This window comes from Trachemys scripta, chromosome 3, assembly GCF_013100865.1.
Source record: "Trachemys scripta elegans isolate TJP31775 chromosome 3, CAS_Tse_1.0, whole genome shotgun sequence".
NCBI classification, from domain to species: domain Eukaryota; kingdom Metazoa; phylum Chordata; order Testudines; family Emydidae; genus Trachemys; species Trachemys scripta.
The window spans coordinates 172,684,310-172,708,610 of record NC_048300.1 but is presented as its reverse complement, the minus strand read 5'-3'; the positions used below and the strand labels follow the sequence as shown (position 1 = coordinate 172,708,610).

Genomic DNA, 24,301 nt, shown 5'->3' with positions numbered 1-24,301 from the left:
CCCCAGATCTTTTTCAGCATTTCTACCACCTACCCAGTTAGTCCCCATTTTGTAGATGAGCATTTGATTTTTCCTTCCTAAGTACTTTACACTTATCTTTATTTTTCATCTTGTTGATTTCATAGCAATTCTCCAGTTTGTCAAGGTCATTTTAAATTCCAGTCCTGCCTCTAACCTCCAGCTTGGTGTCTTCTGCAAATTTTATAAAAATACCCTCTGCTCCATTATCCAAGTTATCATTATCATTAATGAAAATATTGACTAACAATGGATCCAGGACTGACCCCCTGAGGAATCCCACTAAGTGCACACTCCTAGTTTGGCAGTGAACCATTGATAACTACTCTTTTAGTACAGTCTTTCAACCAGTTGTACATCCACTTTATAGTAATTTCATTTAGACCATATTTTCCTATTTTCCTTATGAGAATGCCATATAGGATTGCATCAGAAACCTTACTAAAAATCAAGAAATATAATGTCTGCTGCTACCTCCTATCCATTAGTAACCCTGTCAAAAAAGAAAATTAGGTTGGTTTGGCATGATTTCTTTTTGACAAATCCTTTGGCTATTATTTATGACCCTATTATCCTCTAGTTGCTTGCAAACTGATTAATTAATAATTTGGGGAGGGGAGATTCAAATCAACTCCCGAAGAAAGAGTCCAAGAGACTTGATTTGCTAGGGAGAAAAATCTGTTACACGTTCTTTCTCCTGGTGCATAGCTTACCAACAGGTGCTGTTAACTAAATGTTAATTTGTATTGCTGAATTTACTGACAAGCTGCTGGAAGATGCATGGGAAGAATTTAGGACTTTCCTGGTAGAAGAACGCTTGGTGGCCACTCCAGCGTGCGCTTGATGTGGCAGATACTTCTTGGGTGATAGCCTCTGCAATAACAATGAGGAGAGCTTCCTGGTTACAAAACTGTGGTATAACCTCTGACAGCCAGCAAGTCTTAGATGATCTCCCTTTTGATGGTCAGTTTGTGTTTTCCTACTGATGAGACTTTGCATTCATTTAAAGGCTTCATTTGTTGGGAGCATATTTTTTAACCCCTCAGGAGGTTTCAGCATAGGGCACTACAACAATAGTGTTCCTAGCAATATTATAGACAATCTGGATATCCATGAAGGCAACATGACTTTTTGAGGAGGAAGCAGAAGTCACAGAAGGATTACTCCAACTCCAACTAAAACCAGCCAGCCTGTACCTGTCCTCACTCAGTGGTACGGAAGCAGCACATTTGGCGTCTCCCTCGAGGACAGTGATACAGTAACGGGTGATCATTCTGCTATTTCTTCCCCATTTTGGGACAGATTGTCCCACTTCCTCAGTGTTTAGGAAGCCATAATGATGGCCAAATATGTCCTGAGCACTATGAGAATGGGATATTCTATTCAATTCCTCTCCGTCCGCTTCTTCTACCACCTACCCCATTCCTTTTCAGGGACCCATCTTACAAGGCAGTGCTCTTTCAAGAAGTTCAGACTCTATTCCCACTAGGGAACATAGAAGAAGTCCCCTTCAACATCAGGGAAAAGGGTTTTATTCACAGTACTTTGATCACCGGGTCCAAATGGGGTCTGAGACTCATATTCCACCTTCAAAATCTCAACAAGTATATCAAATATATAAGATTTCATATACTTTTCCTAGCATCCATCCTTCCCTCTCTAAATTACAATTGTTATGCTGCCCTCAATCTCCAGGACAGCTACTTCCATGTGGCAGTATTGCCAAGTCACAAGAACTTTCTGATATTCATAGTGGCAGGCCAACATTATCAATATACAGTACTTCCTTTGTCAGGCCCATGAGTATTTACCAAGTGCATGGCAGCAATAGTGGTGGCCTACCTGAGGATGTAAGGGATTCACATCTTCCCTTATCTAGATGATTGGTTAGTGGGAGGCAGATCTGAGCATCAGGTTCTCTGACATGTCCAGTTTATAGTTTCTCTTCAGTCGTCTGGGATTCATGCTGAACAAGGGAAACTCCATGTTATTCCCGATGCAGAAAACATTGTTTTTCATAAATTCATAGATTCTAAGGCTAGAAGGGACCATTGTGATCATCTAATATGACCTCCTGTATAACATAGGCCATAGAACTTCCCCAAAATAATTCCTAGAGCATATCTTGATTTAAAAATTGCCAGTGATGACAAGTCCACCAGGACTGTAATCAATTGTTCCAATGGTTAATTACGATCCAATGACTGGAAGTAGAAGCTAGCCAAATTCAGTTTGGAACTAAGGCATAGATTAACAGTGAGAGTAATTCAGTTTGGAAATAAGACATAGATTTTTAACTGTTAAAAATCTATGCCTTATTTCCAAACTGAATTTGGCTAGCTTCTGCTTCCAGCCATTGGATCATATTATACCTTTTCTGCTAGACTAAAGAGCCTGTTATCGAATATTTGTTCCCCTGTAGGTACTTATAGACTGTGTGATCAAGTCATCCCTTAACCTTCGTTCTATTTAGCTTAATAACAGGAACTCCTTTAGTCTTTCACTATTAGGCATGTTTTCTAATCTTTTAATCATTTTCATGGCTCTTCTCTCAACCCTCCCCAATTTATCAACATATTTTTCAAATTGTGGACACTAAAACTGGACACAGTATTTACAGCAATGGTTGCACCAGAACTAAATTAAAAAGTAAAATAACCTTTTTACTTCTATTTGAAGCTCCCCTGTTTATGCATCCAATGATTGCATTAGCTCTTTTGGCCATAACATCGCACTGTAAGCTCAGCTGATTATCCAACATGGTTTCCCCCCTCCAAATCTTTTCCCAAGGTAGAGTCTCTGTGAAGTATGCAAGTATTTTTTTTTACCAGACATACATAATTTTCCTCATAATTTTACTTGACCCCTTATTTACCATATATGATCTTGTTACCGACTGAACATTCTCACTTTTAACCTCCACTTGTGAGTTAAGGTTGAAAGGAAAATTTAAATCTGCTTGTGGTAGCTAAGAGAAAATAAAATCTAAATTACAAGGATTCTTCTAATAGTGCTTTTCTGTTATGCTAAAGAATGGCTCTCAAATCCTGTTATTTGTTTGGTTTATCTCTTACCTAATGAATTTCCTACATCAAAATCATCAGTATTGACTTCCTTATGCAGTAAAGGTCTACAAATTGTTGTATCCGATAAGATTTTTTTGTCTTTTGAAAATTGTTGGGTGTTATAAATAGTTTCCACTATATTCTCCACTCTTGCAGTAGTTCTTTCCATCTCCTGGAAGCAGCATTACTTGTGGATTATTGGATGTGATGAATTCATCAGGCCTCTTATTAATACACTTCAGTAAGGCCAGCAAAATAAAGCTTGCTAAAATCTTGATCTCTGAAGTGCTGCCTGTTAACATGTGAAATATCAGGATTATAGCAATCTTTTGCTGTCACTCTGCACATCACACAAGAAGGTAAATAACTTGAACAGAAGGCACAGGAGAGAACAGAGTGGTTGAGTGGGAAGAAGGAGAAACAGTAATATCTAAGCTGGGAAAACAATATTGAGCATTTCATTACTGTTTTTGTTTTTTTTTAAGTACACCTCTACCTCGATATAACGCTGTCCTCGGGAGCCAAAAAATCTTAACGCGTTATAGGTGAAACCACGTTATATCGAACTTGCTTTGATCCACCGGAGTGCGCAGCCCCGCCCCCTCCCCCCGGAGCACTGCTTTACCGCGCTATATCTGAATTCGTGTTATATTGGGTTGCATTATATCGGGGTAGAGGTTATTTTCATTCATGGTGGTGGTGAAGTTATCTTGTTATCTTACATCTTTGTGTATAATTACACAATATTTGAAATAGGACATTGTCTCTGAAAGTATGGGAAAATATTGGAAGTATGGTGGAGAGAACAAGGAACTAGCTACCTCTTATCTGTTCTAACACTTTTATAGCCAAAATCAGGCCACATTGAATTATTTTCCTGGCAAGTTTAATATTAATAGAATTATAATGGTAAATGTATGTCCATATTTTAGTCTCAATTAAATTATTGAGAGAAATGGAGAATTTTGAATACAAGTAGAGCCTAAACGACTGCAGCTCTTCAATGATTAACTTGTGCATGGACACTTTAGGTGCTTCTTTAGTATATTAAAGATACTTCAGCAACTTATACATCATATGGGACCTTTTGTCTTTGATATATAGAGCAGACTATGTATTAAAACAGCAAATGTTATGTGTTACTCATTATGTGCAGGGGTGCTGGAACAATTTGTATAGTGGGGATGCAGAGAGCCATTGAACCTAACTGTAAACCCTGTATATGATGGAAAGCACTTCAAGCCAGGGGGTGCTGCTGCACCCCCAGCAGCCCTAGTTCCAGCACCTATGCTTGTGCGCATTTTATAATGGAACCTGATCTCGTTTTTTTAAAAATGGTAAGAGCAAAAGGACTGGGCTTCGAGGGACACTGGGTCAGAATCTGTGTGTCCTTGGGTGAGTTACTTGACCTTCTTCTGCCTTGGTCACTCTAGCTGGAAAACAAGGCCTCATAAAACCAGAGGGAAGGATTCCATTGTAAATCCCAGTTAAATACATTTAGAAATTGTTATAATTTCAAATCTTGTATATAGTACTATGAAACATCCTCCACAGTGGTGCTTAATATAATGATTTGAACAACATTTTACATCTTGTCTTTCTAAAAGTTACCAAAAAGGAACTGAAAACAAGGAGATACTAGTACTTATAGGCTTGAATAAACTCCAGTTGATGTTTGAGTGATATGTCATTAAAAATAGAGAAGGGGACTCTTTGCCACGATCTGTCTGTGGGTACTGTGAAAAAGATGCACTAACCTCAAATGACCCAATTGATAATCTTGATAATGACATCTTAATTTTTGTCTGTTTAGATAATTCTTGATACTATTATGAAAAGCTGGAAGTATGAATGGTGGTCCCATTTATTCAAGGGATTTTTCAAGGTTCTTAATTGCTGTCAGACTTTGATTTAACAATTCTTACTTTAAGAAGAGAGGGTCATAGCATAATCCAGGCAGGAATATTTCCTTTTCCTCTTATCCTTTTAGCTTGTAAATGTCATTAAAAATTTAAAGTTCATAGCATGTGTTTATCAGGAAGTGACATACATTTGTACACCTATTTAGGGAAGATTATCAATTACTTTTGTTTCAGAAAACTTAATAAAAAAGATGAAGCTCACAAACTCTCCTATATTGCACTTTTCAGATAGCTGTGACACAAAAACTCTTAATCTGTGGGTTCTCCTTATTATTTCATATGACTGTCACAAAAACTTTACCTGTGGAATACAACATTGATGATAACTTCAGAGCTACAGTATCTTTGCCTATGAGGATTATCTACCTGTATGTGTCTTTAATGGCTGCCAGGCCCAAATACTATTTTGCATGGACTTTAGGTAAGCAACAAAAAATGTGTTTGTACTTTTCTTTACAGTTAAAAGTACTATATGTTGGGTATGAATTTAAAAGAGAGAGTGCCCTCTTGGGGTCTTAGAAAGAAGTAATTTTAGAACTGAAACTTTAGGCAAGGGACAATGAATGGGTTTATTTTATACTTGCCCATTAACATAAATTTAAGCATAGAAGTGTATTTTGCAAACTAGATTCCAGGGCCTGATGAATAGATACCTCAATAAAACATGTATTTGATTTATTTGAATGAGAAATGGTATTTTTATCCCTTTTATATTTTTCTGAAAACTAGTTTAATTGCATAGTGCATTTTAATTTAAGACTTCTGTACTTTACTTTTCACACCCATTTATATCCATTCTAAACCTCTTCCTTGCAGTCAATTACCAAAAAAAAAAAGCTATTTAGAATAGCCCAACTGCAAGAATAAACTGCATAACTCAATATGGATATATTGTAGTGTATAGTAATATGGTCAGCAGTAACTGCAACGTAAAGTGCAGTTGTTTCCTATATTGATGGTAAACATTTCACCTTGTTCTTATTAAAAACTTTAATGACCTGCTAAAAGCAGAATACATATATATTGCCCTTGTTTGAGGCACTAAATGGATGTTGTATTTTAAACAATATTTTTCCTTTCTAAGTCATTTAGAGAAAATATATTCAATTTCCGGAAGTTTGTGCCATGGAAATATTTATTATATTTTTGATTATTTATATATTTTGTTTATTATATATTTGTTGCATAACTCTGCATGAAAATTGAGGGGAAACCAATGCAGTAAAGAGTTTAGTAGAATAGCATGACTCACTTTCAGCTGCTAGTTTAATTCCTGCTCAGGGAATGAAGTATTTTCAGCCTGTCTGGTTCAGAATAATTCTAGGTTTTGTTAAAGAATGACATACTTTGGAATATTGTGCCTAAAAACACCAGTCATCTGTCAAGGATGGAAGCCAGCTGAAAAGTGCCTAAACTTACACTGTTGGAGTATCTCCTCAGAGGGAGTTCTGTCTGTACTATGTTTGCTTGCAGAGTTGAACCAGCCTGGCTTTGATAAAATATGGAAGGACATAAACTTCATTGGACCAGTGCTTCATTTAGTTCTTGCCCTCTTTTGCTGCTACTTCATTGTAACTGCTCTAAGGGCCTGAGCAGAATGCATGATGACGCTGGTGTTTTGCTGAATGCAGTGCTTTGGGGTTTTTATCTATTTTTATTCCTTGCAAATGCTAAAACTCCTTTACAGATATGTTAAAATGAATACTGATGTGTATGCTATCAGCACTTTTTCCTCCTTTAGTTAGGAAGTTGTTATGGAATTGGTGTTACTTTCAGGTATTTCTAAAAAAGCGTGGCATGCTGATATTTCTTATGCATGGCCTCAAATAGAGCAGCAGGTTCTCTCCTTATTTACAAAATTTAATTTAATAAATGTTCATTGGTGGTGCTATAGAATATGAGAAATTATTAGGTTAGGTTACTTTTTTTTTTAAATATCACAAATTTTGTCTTGTGGGCCAGTAGAGCTCAGAAGAATCTCTTAGATAAGCAGTGTCAGACTTCCTTGACGGCTGAATAACTGAGTGAAATGTATAGCTCAGGGATCGGCAACCTTTGGCATGCGGCTCCCCAAGGTAAGCACCCTGGCAGGCCGGGCCAGTTTGTTTACCTGCCGTGTCCGCAGGTTCAGCCGATCGCTGAAGTTCACCGCTGCAGTTCACCGCTCCAGGCCAATGGGGGCAGCACGAAGCGGCAACCAGCATGTCCCTCAGCCCGCGCCGCTTCCTGCAGCCCCCATTGGCTGGAGCGGTGAACTGTGGCCAGTGGGAGCCGCAATCAGCCGAACCTGCAGACGCGGCAGGTAAACAAACCGGCCCGGCCCGCCAGGGTGCTTACCCCCGGCGAGCCGCATGCCAAAGGTTGCCGATCCCTGGTATAGCCTGTCCCTGACAGAGGAAATGTGTTGTGCAAATGGTAGCAATAGATATAAAAGGGGAAAGTTTTAATATGTGGCCTCTGAGAAAAAGAGAAAAAAATCTATGCCACTGACTTGCCTGACATCATAGGTATGAATTAGAGAGCAAAGGAAGTTAAGTTGCCTTAGAGCAGCTGTTAAGAAAAGAGGAATAAAAAGGTTAAGGATTTCAGGCATATTCCACTATCATGTAAAGTACACTTACTTTAGCACAGTAGTATACTTCCAGTGTTCTGTCTTCTAAATTTGTATTTCCTATTGTAACTTAAATATATTGTTTTTATTTGCATAATATTTGTTTTATTCTAGACTCATACTGAACTACCACAGGTTAGAGGCAATTTTTCAAAGAAGAAAGGAAGGTTATTATCATAGAATATCAGGGTTGGAAGGGACTTCAGGAGGTCATCTAGTCCAACCTCCTGCTCAAAGCAGGACCAGTCCCCAACTAAATCATCCCAGCCAGGGCTTTGTCAAGCCTGACCTTAAAAACCTCTAAGGAAGGAGATTCCACCACCTCCTAGGTAACCCATTCTAGTGCTTAACCACCCTCCCAGTGAAAAAGCTTTTCCTAATATCCAACCTAAACCTCCCCCACTGCAACTTGAGACCATTACTCCTTGTTCTGTCATCTGCTACCACTGAGAACAGTCTAGATTCATCCTCTTTGGAATCCCCTTTCAGGTAGTTGAAAGCAGCTATCAAATCCCCCCCCCATTCTTCTCTTCTGCAGACTAAATAATCCCAGTTACCTCAGCCTCTCCTCATAAATCATGTACTCCAGCCCCCTAATCATTTTTGTTGCCCTCTGCTGGACTCTTTCCAATTTTTCCACATCCTTCTTGTAGTGTGGGGCCCAAAACTGGACACAGTACTCCAGATGTGGCCTCACCAATGCCGAATAGAGGGGAATGATCACGTCCCTTGATCTGCTGGCAATCTTCCTACTTATACAGCCCACAATGCAGTTAGCCTTCTTGGCAACAAGGGCACACTGTTGACTCATATCCAGCTTCTCGTCCACTGTAACCCCTAGGTCTTTTACTGCAGGTCCTTATTCTGCTGTAACTAGTCTTATTTTCCTTTACCTTGTCCTGTCAATCGGGTCAACGGTTCTTGTTCTTCATCTCTAAGCATTCTTGTCAAATGTGCCATCCAAGATGGTGCCAACCTCCTTCATGTCTTCCTTCAGCATCTAGGTCTTCGTCTCGTGACTGTTAGTTCTTGTACTCTCTGTCCAATGTATCTCACATCTTGCCATGTTATGTGATCCGGCCATCTCAATCTGTACTCTCTCAGCTTTTCCATAATGGAGGCTGCCTGCATCATAGCTCATGCCATTTAATTGCATAGCTTAGCAGCTGTTGTCTTACCCAGTGTTCACCTAAGCATTCTTGTTTTGGCAGTATGAAGTAGTGTTCTTCTCTCTTCCTCATTGACCAGTGTTCCGACCCATATGTCATGGCTGGCCTAATCATGATCTTCTACACTTTGCTCTTTAGTGTACTTGGCACATATAATCCCCATCAACTCCCTACATTTACACCATCTGTTCTTCATGCAGCTCCTAACATCTGCATCCACATTCTCACCATGGCTAAACACTGAACTGAGGTTCAGAGTTTAACTCCATACCATCTAATTTTATTGATTTTTTTCATTGTCCCTCTCAATTAAACTTTACATGTATTCTGTCTTTTGTAAGCCATTTTCTTCTATTGTAGCCCTCCATTGTTCTAGGTCCCTTTCCAGTTTGTATTAATTTTCATGGCACAACATGTCAGCAAAAACTATGCTCCAGGGAGCCTCTCTCCTAATCTCCTGCGTCAGTGTGTCTATTATAATCGGAACTAGGAATGGATTTACGGCCAGGGGCAGCTCCAGGCACCAGTGCAGCAAGCCCTGCTGGTCGCTGTGAGGGTGACAGTCAGGCGGCCTTCAGCGGCGTGCCTGTGGGAGGTCTGCCGGTCCCGTGGTTTTGGCGGCAATTCGGCGACGGGCATGCCGAAGCCGTGGGACTGGCAGATCACTCACAGAAACGCCACTGAATCTGTGTGACCGGGGACTGCCCGCAGGCATGCCACTGAAGGCCACCTGACTGCCGTGCTTGGGGTGGCAAAAAACATAGAGCCGCCCCTGCTTACAGCTGATCCTTTTATGTAGACCTATCTCCACAGTGAATGATTCATTGTAGCCACTGCTGCTTCTCACTATTGTTCTGCTACTCTCATACATGTCCATGATAGTTTTAACATATGTCTCTTGCAGATTGCATGACCACAGGCATTACCATAACAGTTCTCTAGGAACTGTGTCATAAGCCTTCTCTGAATCCACAAACACTAAGTGCAATCCCTTGCATTTCTCTCTGTACTTCTGTAATATTTGGGCTGAAAACACTGTATTCTATGTTGACCTTCCTTGCATAAACCTGAATTGGTGTTGCTTGTTTGATGTTCCAGCTCCTCCCGAAGTCTTTTCTCGATTATTCTTACCAGCCATTTCAAAGTGTGACTCATTAATTTGATGGGTTGGTAAGTACTACTTTCTTGCACATCTCCTTTACACTTAAAGATAAGAACCAATGTGCTCTTCCTCCACTCATTGGCCTTTTTCCAGTGCAGAAAATTAAGTTGAAAAAGATCATCATTGTCCCCATTCCCTCATGGTCTAATGCTTTAAATGGCTCAATTGGTATGTTGGCCGGTCCCACTGCCTTACCAGTTTTGTAACCTTGAACCCTGTCTGAGTCTCCACCATGATGAGAAGTCTTGTGAGACTGTTTCTTGCACATACTTCCTTAAGTGGTTTCTTCATTGTCTTCACTGAGTAGCTTCTCATAAAACAGCTGCCACCTCCTAGTGATATTACCATCTTCCACCAGTACTCTTCCGTTTTCATCTTTGACACACTTTACAGTTCCTAAGTTCTCTGTGCTTCTATGCCTATTCTTGGCTAATTTATATATTCCTTTTCCCTCTTCCTTCATCAGTAGGACTGCTTACAAGTCTTTAAATATCTGACCCTTAGTTTCTGCAACTGCTCTTTGTGTTGTTATCTTTACAAGTTTGCATTCCTCATAACTTTCCACCATTTTTATTTTCTGCCATTGCTTAAACCTTTCCTTCTTCACTGCCTCTGGCACATCGTTGGATCATCACGATGTCTTGTTGCCATGACATTTCCCTCCTTTCATTTGGCTACACATTCGCGTATTTTCTATAATATATTTTGATATTTCCTCCCAAACTTCACTGGTATCAGAAAGGAACTGTGGGCTGTTCTGATATCAGGACTTGTACTATTAGAAGAAATTTTGAGTACACATTAGAAATCATGTCTTTCTCAGTAGTTGATTTTTTTCCCCATTGATTTTTAACAGAAACATATTTAGAGCATCAGACTTTGGTATGCTATCTGAAACATCATGCAGTGAGACAATTTTATTTTTGTGTTTACATATTCAGCTCATGTAACCCTCATAAGTGAAGGAAGGCATCTGAATATTGGGACACTTTCTCAAACCACTGCAACCAATGAATACGCCCGTGCTTTGTAATCTTAAATTGAGTTCAGTTTATATTCAAAACAGAACTGATCAAATTCCAATTTTTCTCTTCTTTTGGGTGGTAGTTAATACTATGCATCGCAGTGAGCTTGAATGGGTTCCTCTGTCAGTTTGATCAAACAGGCATATTGGAAGGCAAAGATACTCTCTCCCAAGTAGAAAGAAAGGACCAAATAGAAATGAATGCACTGTGACAGGAGAAGTTGCCTACATTGTGAAACCGATGGTGTATTATATGTCTGTTTGTTTGCTTTTCTTTTTTTATAAAAATTATTTTAAGATTGAAAATGGCTTGGTTTGCAAACATATATCCTTATTTGTCTTATTCTTTTCTCTTGATAGTTAAGTGCCTAATCCAGTGACTCTAGGTGCTTCTAAACATTTAAATATACAGCCAAAAATACATTAATACAACAAATAACGTGTACAAAGTACTTGTCATATGATGCGCAATATTTGTAATGTAGGCAATTTATAACTACTTACGACAATTGTTTTCTCTTGTTTCATTGCAGCAGATGCAATTAATAATGCAGCAGGGTTTGGTTTTAGAGGATATGACAAAAATGGAGCATCACGCTGGGATTTAATATCAAATCTGAGAATCCAGCATATAGAGGTTTGTTCATGGCTCTTTCAAATAAAATTGTGCTCATATAGAAAAGTTTAAAGACATTAAATTATCTTACACTTTTTCTATTCTCAAGATTGCAAAGGTGTCACAAATCAGAGGTGACAATCAGTCTCTCGGGGGAAGGAGTGACAAATCACATACATTTTGGATATCTTCTGCAAGCCAACTAGCTTGTGGGATTTTTTGTGATTATGAATATTCTAAGTGTAGAGTTACAAATTAAGGAATAAAAGCAGGCTCATAATAGTGGTTGAGTAAATTCCTGCTGTCCTTATTCAGCTCATTCCCAAAGAATACTTGGTTGTGTATCACACTATTCTGAAATACAGCATGACTCTTTAATATGGCGTCTTTACATTTTGCAGAAATAATTAATGTTTTGGTTTTATAGTTTTCAACAAGTTTCAAGATGTTTCTTGATAACTGGAATATTCAAACAGCTCTTTGGCTTAAAAGGTACTGTATTTAAAAGAAAACTTTTCTACTTTGAAGTTTCTTTATTACTTATCTTTAAAAATAATTTATGAATACTTGTTATTAGAGATCCTAAACCAACGCAGCTGCATAATCGATGCTACGCTTTAATTATAGTGTTATCTGCCTCTGGCTGCTGGCCTGTGGAGGATCATATGAGCTTTTTTAGCTACCCAGTCACAGAATCTTCCCTGTATTATGAATGCGAACTGTCTGCATCCTCTCCCTTTCTAGAAACTACACTGCAAGCTCTAAACCATATGGGAATGCAGTTGGGAGAGTATGCTGTGTACACATTGTCTTCTTCGGTACCCTTATGTAATTGGCAGATTTATTGTTCCCTGGCTTTGCCAGAAATAAAAGATGGTTCCCAATGGGCTAATGCTTCCCTGCTGTTCCCCCTTGGAATGGTTGTGAGGATGGATTAATAGAGCCAAATGAAACATCCCACTTCAGCTAGGTGAATAGAAGGCAGAAAATGCCCATCCTTCTTGGCAATTATATTGAGGCAGGTCCATTTTCCCCTCAAGAGATGAACTTTATTAATAGCTGGCAGTCTGGGTAGACCACCATCTTGGAGTCTTACATATGCCTTTACTAAACACTTTGGACTTCAGAAGCTTAATAGCCACACGTCCAGGAAATAGGATGTTGGTAATCAGGGGAAGCTAATTTATATAAGATTCCTGTTCTCTGAAGTAACTTCTAGTTGTGAAGATGTCTTTCCTAAGTTTTGGCACTATGCAAAAGATGACTAGCATCTCTGAATAGACAACCTATGTAAAGACAGTAACTGCAGTCTTCTGCAACCTATGGTTGATTCATATGTATTCCGCTGGATTGGCTTCTTGAATTAGCAGTGCATTTCCAATGGTATGGTGGAGATGTGGAATAAAGCCTGTAGAGTAGATTGATACTCATTCTCAGAGCAAGTATTACAGTCCTGCTGTGATACCAGATCTAATGCAGTGATTAGGGAATGCATACATGCTACTAGGAGCTCTATGGCTTTGTAGTTGCCCTGTCTAATCAAACTCCTCCCTCCAAGTCCAACCCAGCTTATAACAGGGAAAGTGCTCCCAGCAAATGTAAACCCGCTCTTCAAATAGTGGAACACATCATCAACTGCCTCCTCCAGAGAGTAAGGTGTATCCCTCAAACTTGCTCTCCTTACAAGAGGGGTGTGTGGAGGGGTGTACACCCTCCTCCCCAAACATTTGTTCCATCCCTGAAAAGCAGAAATGGTTTTAATAATTTAAATTTTATTGCAGGGAAGATCGAACTATGTCTGCTAATGTAAACACCTATTTGCAAGCCAAACTCATGATGTCATAGTATTTATTGCCAGAGAAGTCAGCATGAAGGTGCAGTCGCACATATAGCTGAGGGTCTAGAGACGTACTCCCTACTAGGGCTGGTTGGGAATTTTTCAACAAAATCTTTTTTAATCAGAAAATTCCAATTTGTCAAAAACAAAACTGCTTGCTGCAAAGAGTTAGTTTTAATAAGTTTCCCATTTTGAAAAAAAAAATTAAATTGTTGAGATGTCCCATTTCTGTGTTTTCCTATTTCTGAAAAAGCTCCAGTTTGGGGATCATAATGACTTCATTTCAAAATTAAGTTAATTTATAGTAAAGAAAAAAGGCTTAAAAAAACTAAAGGTCAATATTGAAATTAAATGTTTTGAAATTATTGCAATGAAACATTTCAATTGACCCAGTCTGAACTTGTTCAGATTTTGGTTCATGAACATTTTCATCCAAGTTTGGGATGGGAACTTTTTTTTGGAAATCTCAAAAAATCTCATTGGACAGGTAACGCATTTCCCATCCAGCTGTAGTAGCTAACCAGTAGAGTTCTGCCTTTCAGGAGTGGTGTCACGCCATTGTGAAGGAGCATACATAGTAGCACTGAGATCTGGTATCAAAGCGGAGAGTAAAGTTACAGCATTTTCTGTAAATCATAATATGTTAATGTTTAAGTCCAAGATTCAATAGAATTATGTAATCAAATAGCAACTGCTATTTAATCTATGGCTTGCTAGGTTTTAAATGGTTATTGGCTCTATTGTTGATCATCTTCTCTCCCTTATACCCTTTGCCTTTAATACATTTACTTTACTTGTTAGAGTATGCTACGAGCGAGCTTCCTTCAGTCCTACGATCCAGACCTTCATCCTTTCGGCCATTTGGCATGGTGTGTACCCTGGATATTATTTAACATTTTTAACAGGAGTACTAATGACATTAGCAGCACGAGCCGTAAGTACCAACCATGTATTTTAATAAGTAGTTTTGTAAAAGCAAAGTGACTATGCTACAGTGCTCAAAGATGTGTGCATCACAAGGGAAACTCAGACACAATCTTGGGCCCAAAAAGTATAATATATATTTTAGATGTAACAGCAGTGGTGAATAGAAGGGAGGGATGGGAGGAAAGACGAAAGAGGAGGACTACATTGCTGTTAGTGCATTTGTAGCAAATCTTTCACGTGAAGTTCTCAAGCTTCACTGACTATCTCGTACAATATTACTGTGATGTGAACAGATATAGTTAAAAGTGATATTAAAAAGTCACTTACTTGCCAGTGAGGTGGAGGAATCTTTCATTAGGGTTTGGAGGCCTAAGCTAACAATTTCTGTAGAATTTAATAATCATTTTAAAATAAACTTGTATTTGGTACTTTTGTAAATATATTAAAGTAAAGCAGTGTTCTCCTCAGCCAGCAGACAAAAGTCTCTAGTACATTTGCTGCTCAGAGTTCTGCCAAGCAACAGCAGAGTGATGTTAATAAGATTCTGATCAATTTTACTGCTGCTATTCAGAACCCTGTGGATCCAGAAAAATGAACCCAGAAACTAAAGTAGTGAACCTGTCAAGAAATTTGTCAGTGTCACAGTGCTGCTTGGGAAAGGAGGTACTAGAGTTAATCAAGGAGGAAGAGGACCCCAAAAATGGAGGCTGAGCAGGGAGGGATACGGTAACAGAGACCTCTTTGCTATCAGATCAGGCAGGAGGCTGTGAAGGGGAGAGAGAGAGATGGAGCACAAGACTCTTTGCACCTTCCAACTGCTAGTGGGAGCTGGAGCTTGAATTTATCAGACTTCTCCTACTATTAATAAAACATATAATACTTTCCTTCAAAGATCTCAAAGCATTTTACAAACATGGGTTAGCATTATTGTCCCATTTTAAAGCTGTGGCCCCTTTCCTAACAACAGTCAGGAGCCTCTGGAGGAGCAGTATATAGACATAAATTCCCTTCCCCTTTACTGCCACTAGAGGGGTGAATCTTCACACTTTTCAACCAGGCTGATACAAAAACTAGAGCCGCAGGCAAGGCCGGTGAACAGTTCCCTGGCACGAATCGCAACACTACACTCTCCAGTGGCGCACCTCTCACTGTCATATTTCATCTCTCTCACAGGTATGGTTAGCTCACACATTTACAGAGCTTGGGTTGGTGTGCAAGTGTACTGACTGACTATCAAAAACAGGTTGAGGTGTTTTATTATGTCAGTTATTTACTGTCCCTTGTTAGGTCTGTGAAGATCAGATTCTCTGTGATCACCACCTTCCTCTCAATTCCTTATTAACGATATTTACTGATTAAAATCTAATCCTTTCAAGTGTAAATAACCTAGATTTCTATATAGCTAATTCTGTAGAAGTTGGATGATAAATCTTAACTGGATTGATTTTTTTTTAAACTGCATATACAATTGTATCTAACTTACACTTCAGTTTACTACAGATTGGCACAAATGACCATGTAGATGCATAACTGACCATTTGCTTGAACAACTAAAGCAGAAGGTTGGCCCAGTGGATAGGATGCTAATTTAGGATTTGGGGAGACCTGGGTTTAATTTCCTGCTCTACCACAAACTTCCTGTGTGACCTTGATCAAGTCACTTAGCCTCTGTGTGCCTCCGTTCCCTTCTGTAAAATGGGAATAGTAGCACTTCCTACCTCACAGTGGGGTTGTAAGGATAAAAACTTAAGATTGTGAGGCACTCAGGTACTATGTTGATGGGAGCCATATAAATACCTTAGATAGTTACTTGAATTTTTTACTTGCAGTTGTAGTTGTGCATACAAATTAAAAGCACAATGGTTTATGTATAATATATATGTAATTTTTTTTCAAAAAGCCCTTATTTTTTATTGCATCATTAAAACATGGCATCTTTGGAGGGTGGGAGAGGAAGTGGACCATATCTTCCTATTCTACACAGGCTCCACACTCCAGGACAATTCAGTGATGGGTGTGATGCTGGGAGGAAACATGCTGAGGCATTTCATTGAACAGGATATGACAATCATGATAATCATATGTAGTAACTGTATAGCACTTTTTCATCTTCAACAATCTTCATAATCTTGTGAGATAGGAAAACCTTAATCTCATTTCAGTATTGACTGAAATTTAGGTGCATGACTTTTCTAAAATCATGGAAGAAATTGGTATATAATCCCAAGATTATATGTGGAAATATTGGAAAGAGTCCAGCGGAGGGCAACAAAAATGATTAGGGGTCTGGAGCACATGACTTATGAGGAGAGGCTGAGGGAACTGGGATTATTTAGTCTCCAGAAGAGAAGAATGAGGGGGGATTTGATAGCTGCTTTCAACTACCTGAAGGGGGGTTTCAAAGAGGATGGAGCTCAGCTGTTCTCAGTGGTGGCAGAGGACAGAACAAGGAGCAATGGTCTCAAATTGCAGTGGGGGAGGTCCAGGTTGGATATTAGGAAACACTATTTCACTAGGAGGGTGGTGAAGCATTGGAATGCATTACCTAGGGAGGTGGTAGAATCTCCTTCCTTGGAGGTTTTTAAGGCCCAGCTTGACAAAGCCCTGGCTGGGATGATTTAGTTGGGAATTGGTCTTGCTTTGAGCAGGGGTTTGGACTAGATGACCTCCTGAGGTCCCTTCCAACCCTGATATTCTATGATTCTAAGATTTAGGTTTAGGAGTTCTTTTGAGTCATGTGCACAGGGCACTATGTCTGTGGCCAGATTGTCCACCATGATGTGACACCATTGCACTGCTCAGGTGGCGCAAAGGGGCAGGATTCTGGTGATAAGTAATATCCCTTGTGAAGGGAAACTCTTTTGGTGGAAACTCACTTGGAGGCAGTCTCCTGTCTCAGCCTCCAACCGAGGGTAAGAGGTGTGACAGGGAAGTGGGGTAGGATGGAATGAAATTACACCGATCTTCCAATCTTGTGAGGTCCTTAAGAGATGTTACTGTAACTGACCCTGCAGCTGGGCCAACTCGGCTGTAATGAGCTCTCTCGTGCTCTCCACATAGGCGCCAACTCCATGGGTGGTCCAGGGCTAGAGCACTCACAGAAAAAAAATTTAGCAGGTGCTTACCACCTATCAGCAGCTAGCTTCCCTCCCCTCCCCCCACCCCCAGCACCTCCCACCTGCCGAGTTCTTATCACAGCCCTGGTATGGGGCCGTAGCTCTTAGGTTTCTTCCCAGAGGCACTGCCTTCTTCAGACACCTAGCCAGGGCCTATCTTGGTACCCTCTGTGAAGCTGTATTGAATTTGTGGGATATTTTAGGATATTATGAATACCAATATTGTAAAATTACAATGAGTTATGCCAGGTATACCATGTAAGGTATCTGCAAAAATGTTTTATCATACCTGGCAAATTATCCTTGTTTGGTTTTGTATCATCTTTATATTGTAAGTTACATGTATGGTATGTCTGTAGTTCCAAACTTGTGTTGTGCATCTGGATGACACCCCCAGACAGATTGGCATTAGCACTGCCTAGCCTTCTTGATGGCCCATCAAGGGACATCAGCTATACAATTGACCCATTGAGAGAAAGCAAGGGATACTCTTTATGACTCAGCAGGGGCATGCCTATGGACAGAACTCTAAGCTGCCCAGCACATGGCCTCCAGGCCATGTGTTGGGCAGCTTGTATTTGGAACAAAGGAACTACAAGCTGCATGGCCAAAGACTATAAAAGGCAGCTGCATCTTCTCCATTTTGTCTTCAGGCCTGCTTCTTACCTCTGGAGTAAGCTTTCTACAAACAAAGCTCTGATCTAGGGTGACCAGACAGCAAATGTGAAAAATCGGGACAGGGGGTGGGGGGTAATCGGAGCCTATATAAGAAAAAGACTCAAAAATCGGGACTGTCCTTATAAAATCAGGACATCTGGTCACCCTACTCTGAAAAAAGAACCGAATGACCCATCCAAGCTGTGGATGTGTTCCAGAGGGACTTTCAAGCCAGCAAACTCACCAATACTGCTAGAAACCTGAAATGTGGACTTTGAAGTCTTTGTATGTATGTGACTACTTTACCATCTCTCTTCTTGTTCTTTCTTTGTAACAAACCTTTAGTTTTAGACACTAAAGGATTGGCTGGCAGCGTGGTATTTTGGGTAAGATCCAAACCTGTACTGACCTGGTAAAGTGGCTGACCCTTTGGGATCAGAACAACATTTTGTATATGTGAGCAGAGTTTTTTAAATAACTTCTCACTGTACTGCACCTAGGTGCTGATTGGGAGCCACAGAACTGGAATGCAATAAGGGGGCTGTGTAATTTCTTTTTTTGCTTCTTGATAACCAGCATGGGGGAATCAGAAGCACAGTTTGTGACTTTAAATTCTGTGTTACCCACCAGCGTTGGGAGTATCTGCAGCCTGCCTTTTGCAGCCTGCCCGGACCTTGGCATTTCCAGTGAGGGCTGCCCTAGGCACACTGGGTCACATCTCAACTGGTGTCCTGTTCAGCAGCCCTCCCTGGGCCCAGTCTGCTACCAGACCAGCAGGGCCCATCTTGGTACCCTCGTCTGGTCTAGCCAGGTTTTATGCTCAGTCCCCTGGGCTCAGCCTGCCCGCACTAACCTTTTGACAGCTCTGCTGCTATTCTATCTAGCCTGCCAGGCACCTGGTCTTTGGCAGCCTCTGCTGGACTCAGTTGTGTCTGGTGAGCTATCTACAGTCCTACTGTTCGTCTAATCAGCCAGGCACTCGGTCCTCCCTTGTCAAGCTCCACACAGTCACTGAAGGCTCTGCTCTGTTGTTTGCCTTTTATCTGGACTTTCTGACCCTTATTGGTTGCTCCAGCAGCCCCTCTGATTGGCCACTCTTCTGCAGCCACTCTAGATTGCCTGGAGGATTTTTTGCTGCTCTATTCTGGGGCAGGGTGATACAGGACCATGAGGTCTCCAGGTGGGGGCCTCCAGACCTAGTCCACCCCACCACTCTCACAAACATGATTTCTCTGAAATTTGTTACACATGCACAACACTAAGTATGATTACTCTATAATTTTCACATGCACAATTCCACTTACGCTTATCCTGTTAAACATGATCAGAACAGACACTTAATATTCACAGCAGGTTTCTCTCAAGCCTAAATGTACCTTTGCTCCCAAAACCCCGTAACCCTTATGCACCCCTGTGAACTCTGTCAGTTGGCACCAAATAGGGTTGCCAGGTATCTGGTTTTCGACGGGAACACCCGGTTGAAAAGGGACACTGGTGGCGCCGGTCAGCACAACTGACCGGGCCATTAAAAGTCCGGTCGGCAGCACAGTGGGGCTAAGTCAGGCTCCCTGCCTGCCATGACTCCACATGGCTCTTGGAAGCAGTAGCATGGCCCCCTTCCGGCTCCTACGCATAGGGGCAGCCAAGAGACCCCAAGCACCAGCTCTGCAGCTCCCATTGGCCGGAAACTATGGCCAATGGGAGCTGCGGAGGCAGCACCTGCAGACGGGACAGCACACAGAACCACCTGGCCATGCCTCCGCCTAGGAGTCAGAGCGGGGACATGCCGCTACTTCCGGGAGCTGCCTGAGGTAAGCGGCAGCGAGAACCTGCACCCGTGGCTCCCTCCCGCCCCCCAACCCCGTGTCCCAGCCCTGATCCCCCTCCCACCCTCCAAACCCCTTGATCCCAGCCTGGAGCACGCTCCTACACCCCAAAGCCCTCATCCCTGGCCCCACACCCGAGCCCGCACCCCCAGCCAGAACCTTCATACCCCCTGTACCCCAACCTCCTGCCCCAACCCAGAGCCCCCTCCTGCATCCTGAACCCCTTATTTCTGGCCCCACCCCGGAACCCGCACCCCCAGCCCGGAGCCCCCTTCCATTCTCTGAACCCCTCAGCTCCACTCCAGAGCCCCCTCCTGCACCCTGAACTCCTCATTTCTGGCCCCACCCTAGAGCCCACACCCCCAGCCAGAGCCCTCACCCCCTCTCATACCTCAACCCCCTGCCCCAGCCCAATGAAAATGAGCAAGTGAGTGAGGGTTGGGAGAGCAAGTGAAGGGGGGGTAGAGGGGTAGATGGAGTAAGCAGGGTGCTGGGCCTTGGAGAAGGGGCGGGGCAGGGGTGTTCAGTTTTGTCCGAGTAGAAAGTTGGCAACCCTAGCACAAAGAGGTCCCTGGGTTACACAAGGTTCTCTAAGAAACATACAGGAGCTGTGTGTGAATGTGTTATGTACGTATTTTGTTACATTAACTACTACATTATTGAGACTTCTGAATACACAGTTAAAATTTCTTACATTTAGATAAAACAGGATGCTTTAATGCTTTGGACTGTAATCCTGTGAGTGAGTGTATGGGAATGGCTTACCTTAAGGAGACTTTTGTTGAAGTATTCTATTTTCATATTATTCACAAATGTACATTTACAGAAAATTAGACATCACTTACTGTAAAACAAGGCTGTTTCAATCAGACAAGAAGTCTCAAATTAGATTGGATATATTGAAAATACTAAATTCTAATACTAAATTCTTAGGCCAGATAATGCATGGTAAGCTGAAGGCCAGGGTGTGCAAGCTATCTGTACCTGAAGCCAATGGATGCTGGGTATGGTTCGGACGCATATCTACCAGCTGCAGTGTTCTTGGATGAATCCTTTGACTTATATATAGAGAGGCATTGAAATCTTCTTTCCAATAGGTTCCTTGTCTCAGCATAAAGTGTGTGAAACCCTTTCCCCACCAGATGTCCTCAAAGACAAAGTGAGAAGAGGAAAAAGACTGGAGATAAGATGAAGTCTTTAGTGCCAATAGGCTTTCATGGCAATGGAACAAATAAAATACAATAAAACTAGCTCTCAATAACAATGTTTTAGTTACTAATACCGTTTACTGTTATCTGCTTTTTTTAGATGAGAAACAACATTAGACACTACTTTGTTGACTCTCCTCCTGTTAAATTATGTTACGATGTCATCACATGGATAGCAACTCAAGTAGCAATAAGTTACACAGTTGTGCCATTTGTTCTGCTCTCTGTAAAACCCTCTTTCATGTTTTACAGGTAAGTACACTTTATGGGTTTTTTAAAAATCACTGAACTCAGAGGCAAGTTGAATTATTCTTGTGGCAGGAGTTCTCCTTTGAGTGGTGAATAAAAATTTTAGTATTTGGATCACTATCTTGCCAGCTAAGTGAGTAGTCATCCAGTTTGAAAAAACAAAATAAATAACAATTTTCATAGTTCTTTAAGCACACAGAGCACAAGTGCACTATTGAATTTCCTGGAATGGGGCCATTCAGAGCGCACATCTGAGATGAGAAAATGGGTCAAGGGGCACAGAGCAACAGGAATAAGTGACCACTGCCTAACGTAACTTTCATGAATAACCAGCCATAAAAGGGTAAATAGGTATATATTTCTCAAAAGAGAGAGTGCTTCACAGAAGGCTCTTAAATGTAGCAGGACAACCCTTCTCTCTTTTTTTTTTTTTTTTTTGCATTATTTGTTTGCAGTTTTAAAGTGACACAGATGTTTAACATACTATATAGTGTGTGTACATACACATATATAGTGACAGTATGTGTAACTATTCAGTACAGTCTGGCAGTAAGATACTTAGATCATTTTTTCACATTTTAGCTCATAGAGCCGAGAAGCTCATTTGGATAGATCTCTAATTCCAGTGCTGGATTTTCTATAGTTAAAGCTAGTAAACATGGTTTGATATGAACAGGTTTAGTCCCGACCCTGTCCTTGGTGCAGCACACAAACCTGAGTTAGTGTCCAAACTCACCCCAATGCTTGGGTGTGGCTTTATTTGCAACCCCAAAATAACTCAATATAAACTTCAATCTAAGCATCTTCTATGCAGTTGGCTGCCCTGGGGATGCTCCAAACACTACTTGTAGTTTCCTCTCCCAAGAAAGCCTTTTGAACCTTCCACCAATGGGTGAGTTATCAGGCCACACTTACAGTGGAACCTCAGAGTTATGAACAACTCAGGAATGGAGGTTGTTTGTAACTCTGAAATGTTTGTAACACTGAACAAAACGATATGGTTGTTCTTTTAAAAGTTTACAACTGAACATTGACTTAATACAGCTTTGAACCTTTACTATGCGGAAGAAAAATGCAGTTCTTAACAGTTCAGAATTGTCTACTTTACATTCTAGCAGTAAATATACTGGGAGAGGTTTCACTTCTTGTTGATTCCCACTCTACTCTCCTGTACAATAAAAGATATTTGAAAGAATGCCAGTGGAAATGATGATGCCTTGCTGCAGATCATATATACAGCAAACTGCCTATGTAAGGGCAGTCAGGTATTTAAAGTAGCTATAATAGTGGCCAAAGTTCTGATTAATGATTTTTTTTTCTTCTTCTTTGTTTAGCTCCTGGTATTTCTGTCTTCACATTGCCTGCATCTTAGTGTTGTTGATATTGCCATTGAAAAGAACTCAAAAAGGAAGTATAGAGCAGGCAAGCATCAAGCCCTCATGGCCCAAAAAATTAGAAGAAGAAAATGTTTTGGGACAGAACAGTTATTCCACAACAAATAATAGTTTCAATCAGAAACAAGAAATAACCTGCAGATATCCAGCACTAAAACAATGATTGGGAAATACTATGATGAATATATTTTGTATGTTTTCAAAACCCATTTTTAGCACCTTTTAAAGGGGTTTGTATTTGTTTGCAAAGGTGTTTAGTAAGAAAAGAATGCTGTTACCTAGGGAATATCACATACAATAGCAAGACTGGAAACAAAGCAAATTAACCCCTCCTATGCCATGTCCCTGTGGGTCATGCCTTATATGAAAATATTACCATTATTTCAATGGGCACTCAGGACTTACAACGTATGTCCATAGGGTCAGATGTGTGCCCCTTTGCTGAATGTACGTTGTGTATCCCAAGGCACTGATGGGGTGGAAAACAGCTGTGTCAGTCTAAATTAACACATGGAAATTAACTTTTCCAAATGAATGACTTGCCTTAAACCCTCTATCTACTGAAATATTGTTTCTAAGTGATAATTTCATGTTTAATATTATGTGGAAACTGTATAATGTTGGGTGCTGTTTTTAAAAAAAGACAGGACTATGAAATGGGAAACTGTTGAAAGGTTGTGAATCTTTGAAAAGGTATTGCAATAAACATCTCAGTATTTGGAGGGTTTTCTTAGGCCTTGGCTACACTGGCGCTGTACAGTGCTGCAACTTGCTGCGCTCAGGGGTGTGAAAACACCCCCCCCCCCGAGCGCAGCGAGTGCAGCGCTGTAAAGCGCCAGTGTAATCAGCGCCTGCAGCGCTGCACGCTCACTCGCAGCGCTGCAAGCTACTCCCCTCGGAGAGGTGGAGTACTTGCAGTGCTGTGAGAGAGAGAGCTCTCGCAGCGCTGGCGGCGCGACTACACTCGCGCTTCACAGCGCTGCCGCGGCAGCACTCTGAATCCCCAAGTGTAGCCAAGACCTTAGATCTCAAACTATTACAGTACGTTGTGGAACTGTAAACATTACCAATGCCAAATTATAGCTTAGTTTGATAAAGAGAGTCTAATTACAAAGAGCCCTTCTGAAAGGATTTTTTTAAAACTAAAGATTCACCTTTTTTCCAGGGCTAATAGCTCTGTTCTAGGTTTATTTTATTTTGTTGTTTTTAAAAACACTAAGTGGACTTTGAAGCTAGAGACAAAATGGCAGCCATAACAATACAGATGAAGACACTGTGCGAGCCACCAGGCTTTCAGTGAAAGTGCTTCTTACCCTTAGCTACTGGAGTTCCTTATTCTAGCACTTAAATATTTTACAAATAGTGACTTTTTAATCTTTAAGAAGTCACTCTGAAGTTTCTCAGACATAAAATGGTTAGTTGAAGGTGCTTACAGTATCAAATAAATATAGCCAGATTACCTTGAGGTTGTAACTCAAGTTAATAGAAAACAAAAGATGA

The 24,301-nt window shown here is 40.8% G+C and overlaps 1 protein-coding gene across 2 annotated transcripts in view; it reads left to right on the top strand.

Moving 5' to 3' along the window:
• Positions 1 to 23,627, top strand: part of MBOAT2 (membrane bound O-acyltransferase domain containing 2) — a 171,404-nt gene extending 147,777 nt beyond the window's left edge. For both annotated transcript variants that reach the window (XM_034766471.1, XM_034766470.1), the window contains 6 exons: positions 5,234 to 5,426; positions 11,505 to 11,608; positions 12,015 to 12,079; positions 14,226 to 14,358; positions 21,259 to 21,410; positions 22,742 to 23,627. In XM_034766471.1, the coding sequence (XP_034622362.1) occupies positions 5,234 to 5,426; positions 11,505 to 11,608; positions 12,015 to 12,079; positions 14,226 to 14,358; positions 21,259 to 21,410; positions 22,742 to 22,964 (870 nt within the window). In that variant the 3' untranslated portion in view covers positions 22,965 to 23,627. The remainder of the gene's footprint in view (positions 1 to 5,233; positions 5,427 to 11,504; positions 11,609 to 12,014; positions 12,080 to 14,225; positions 14,359 to 21,258; positions 21,411 to 22,741) is intronic.
• The last annotated feature ends 674 nt before the right edge of the window (positions 23,628 to 24,301 follow it).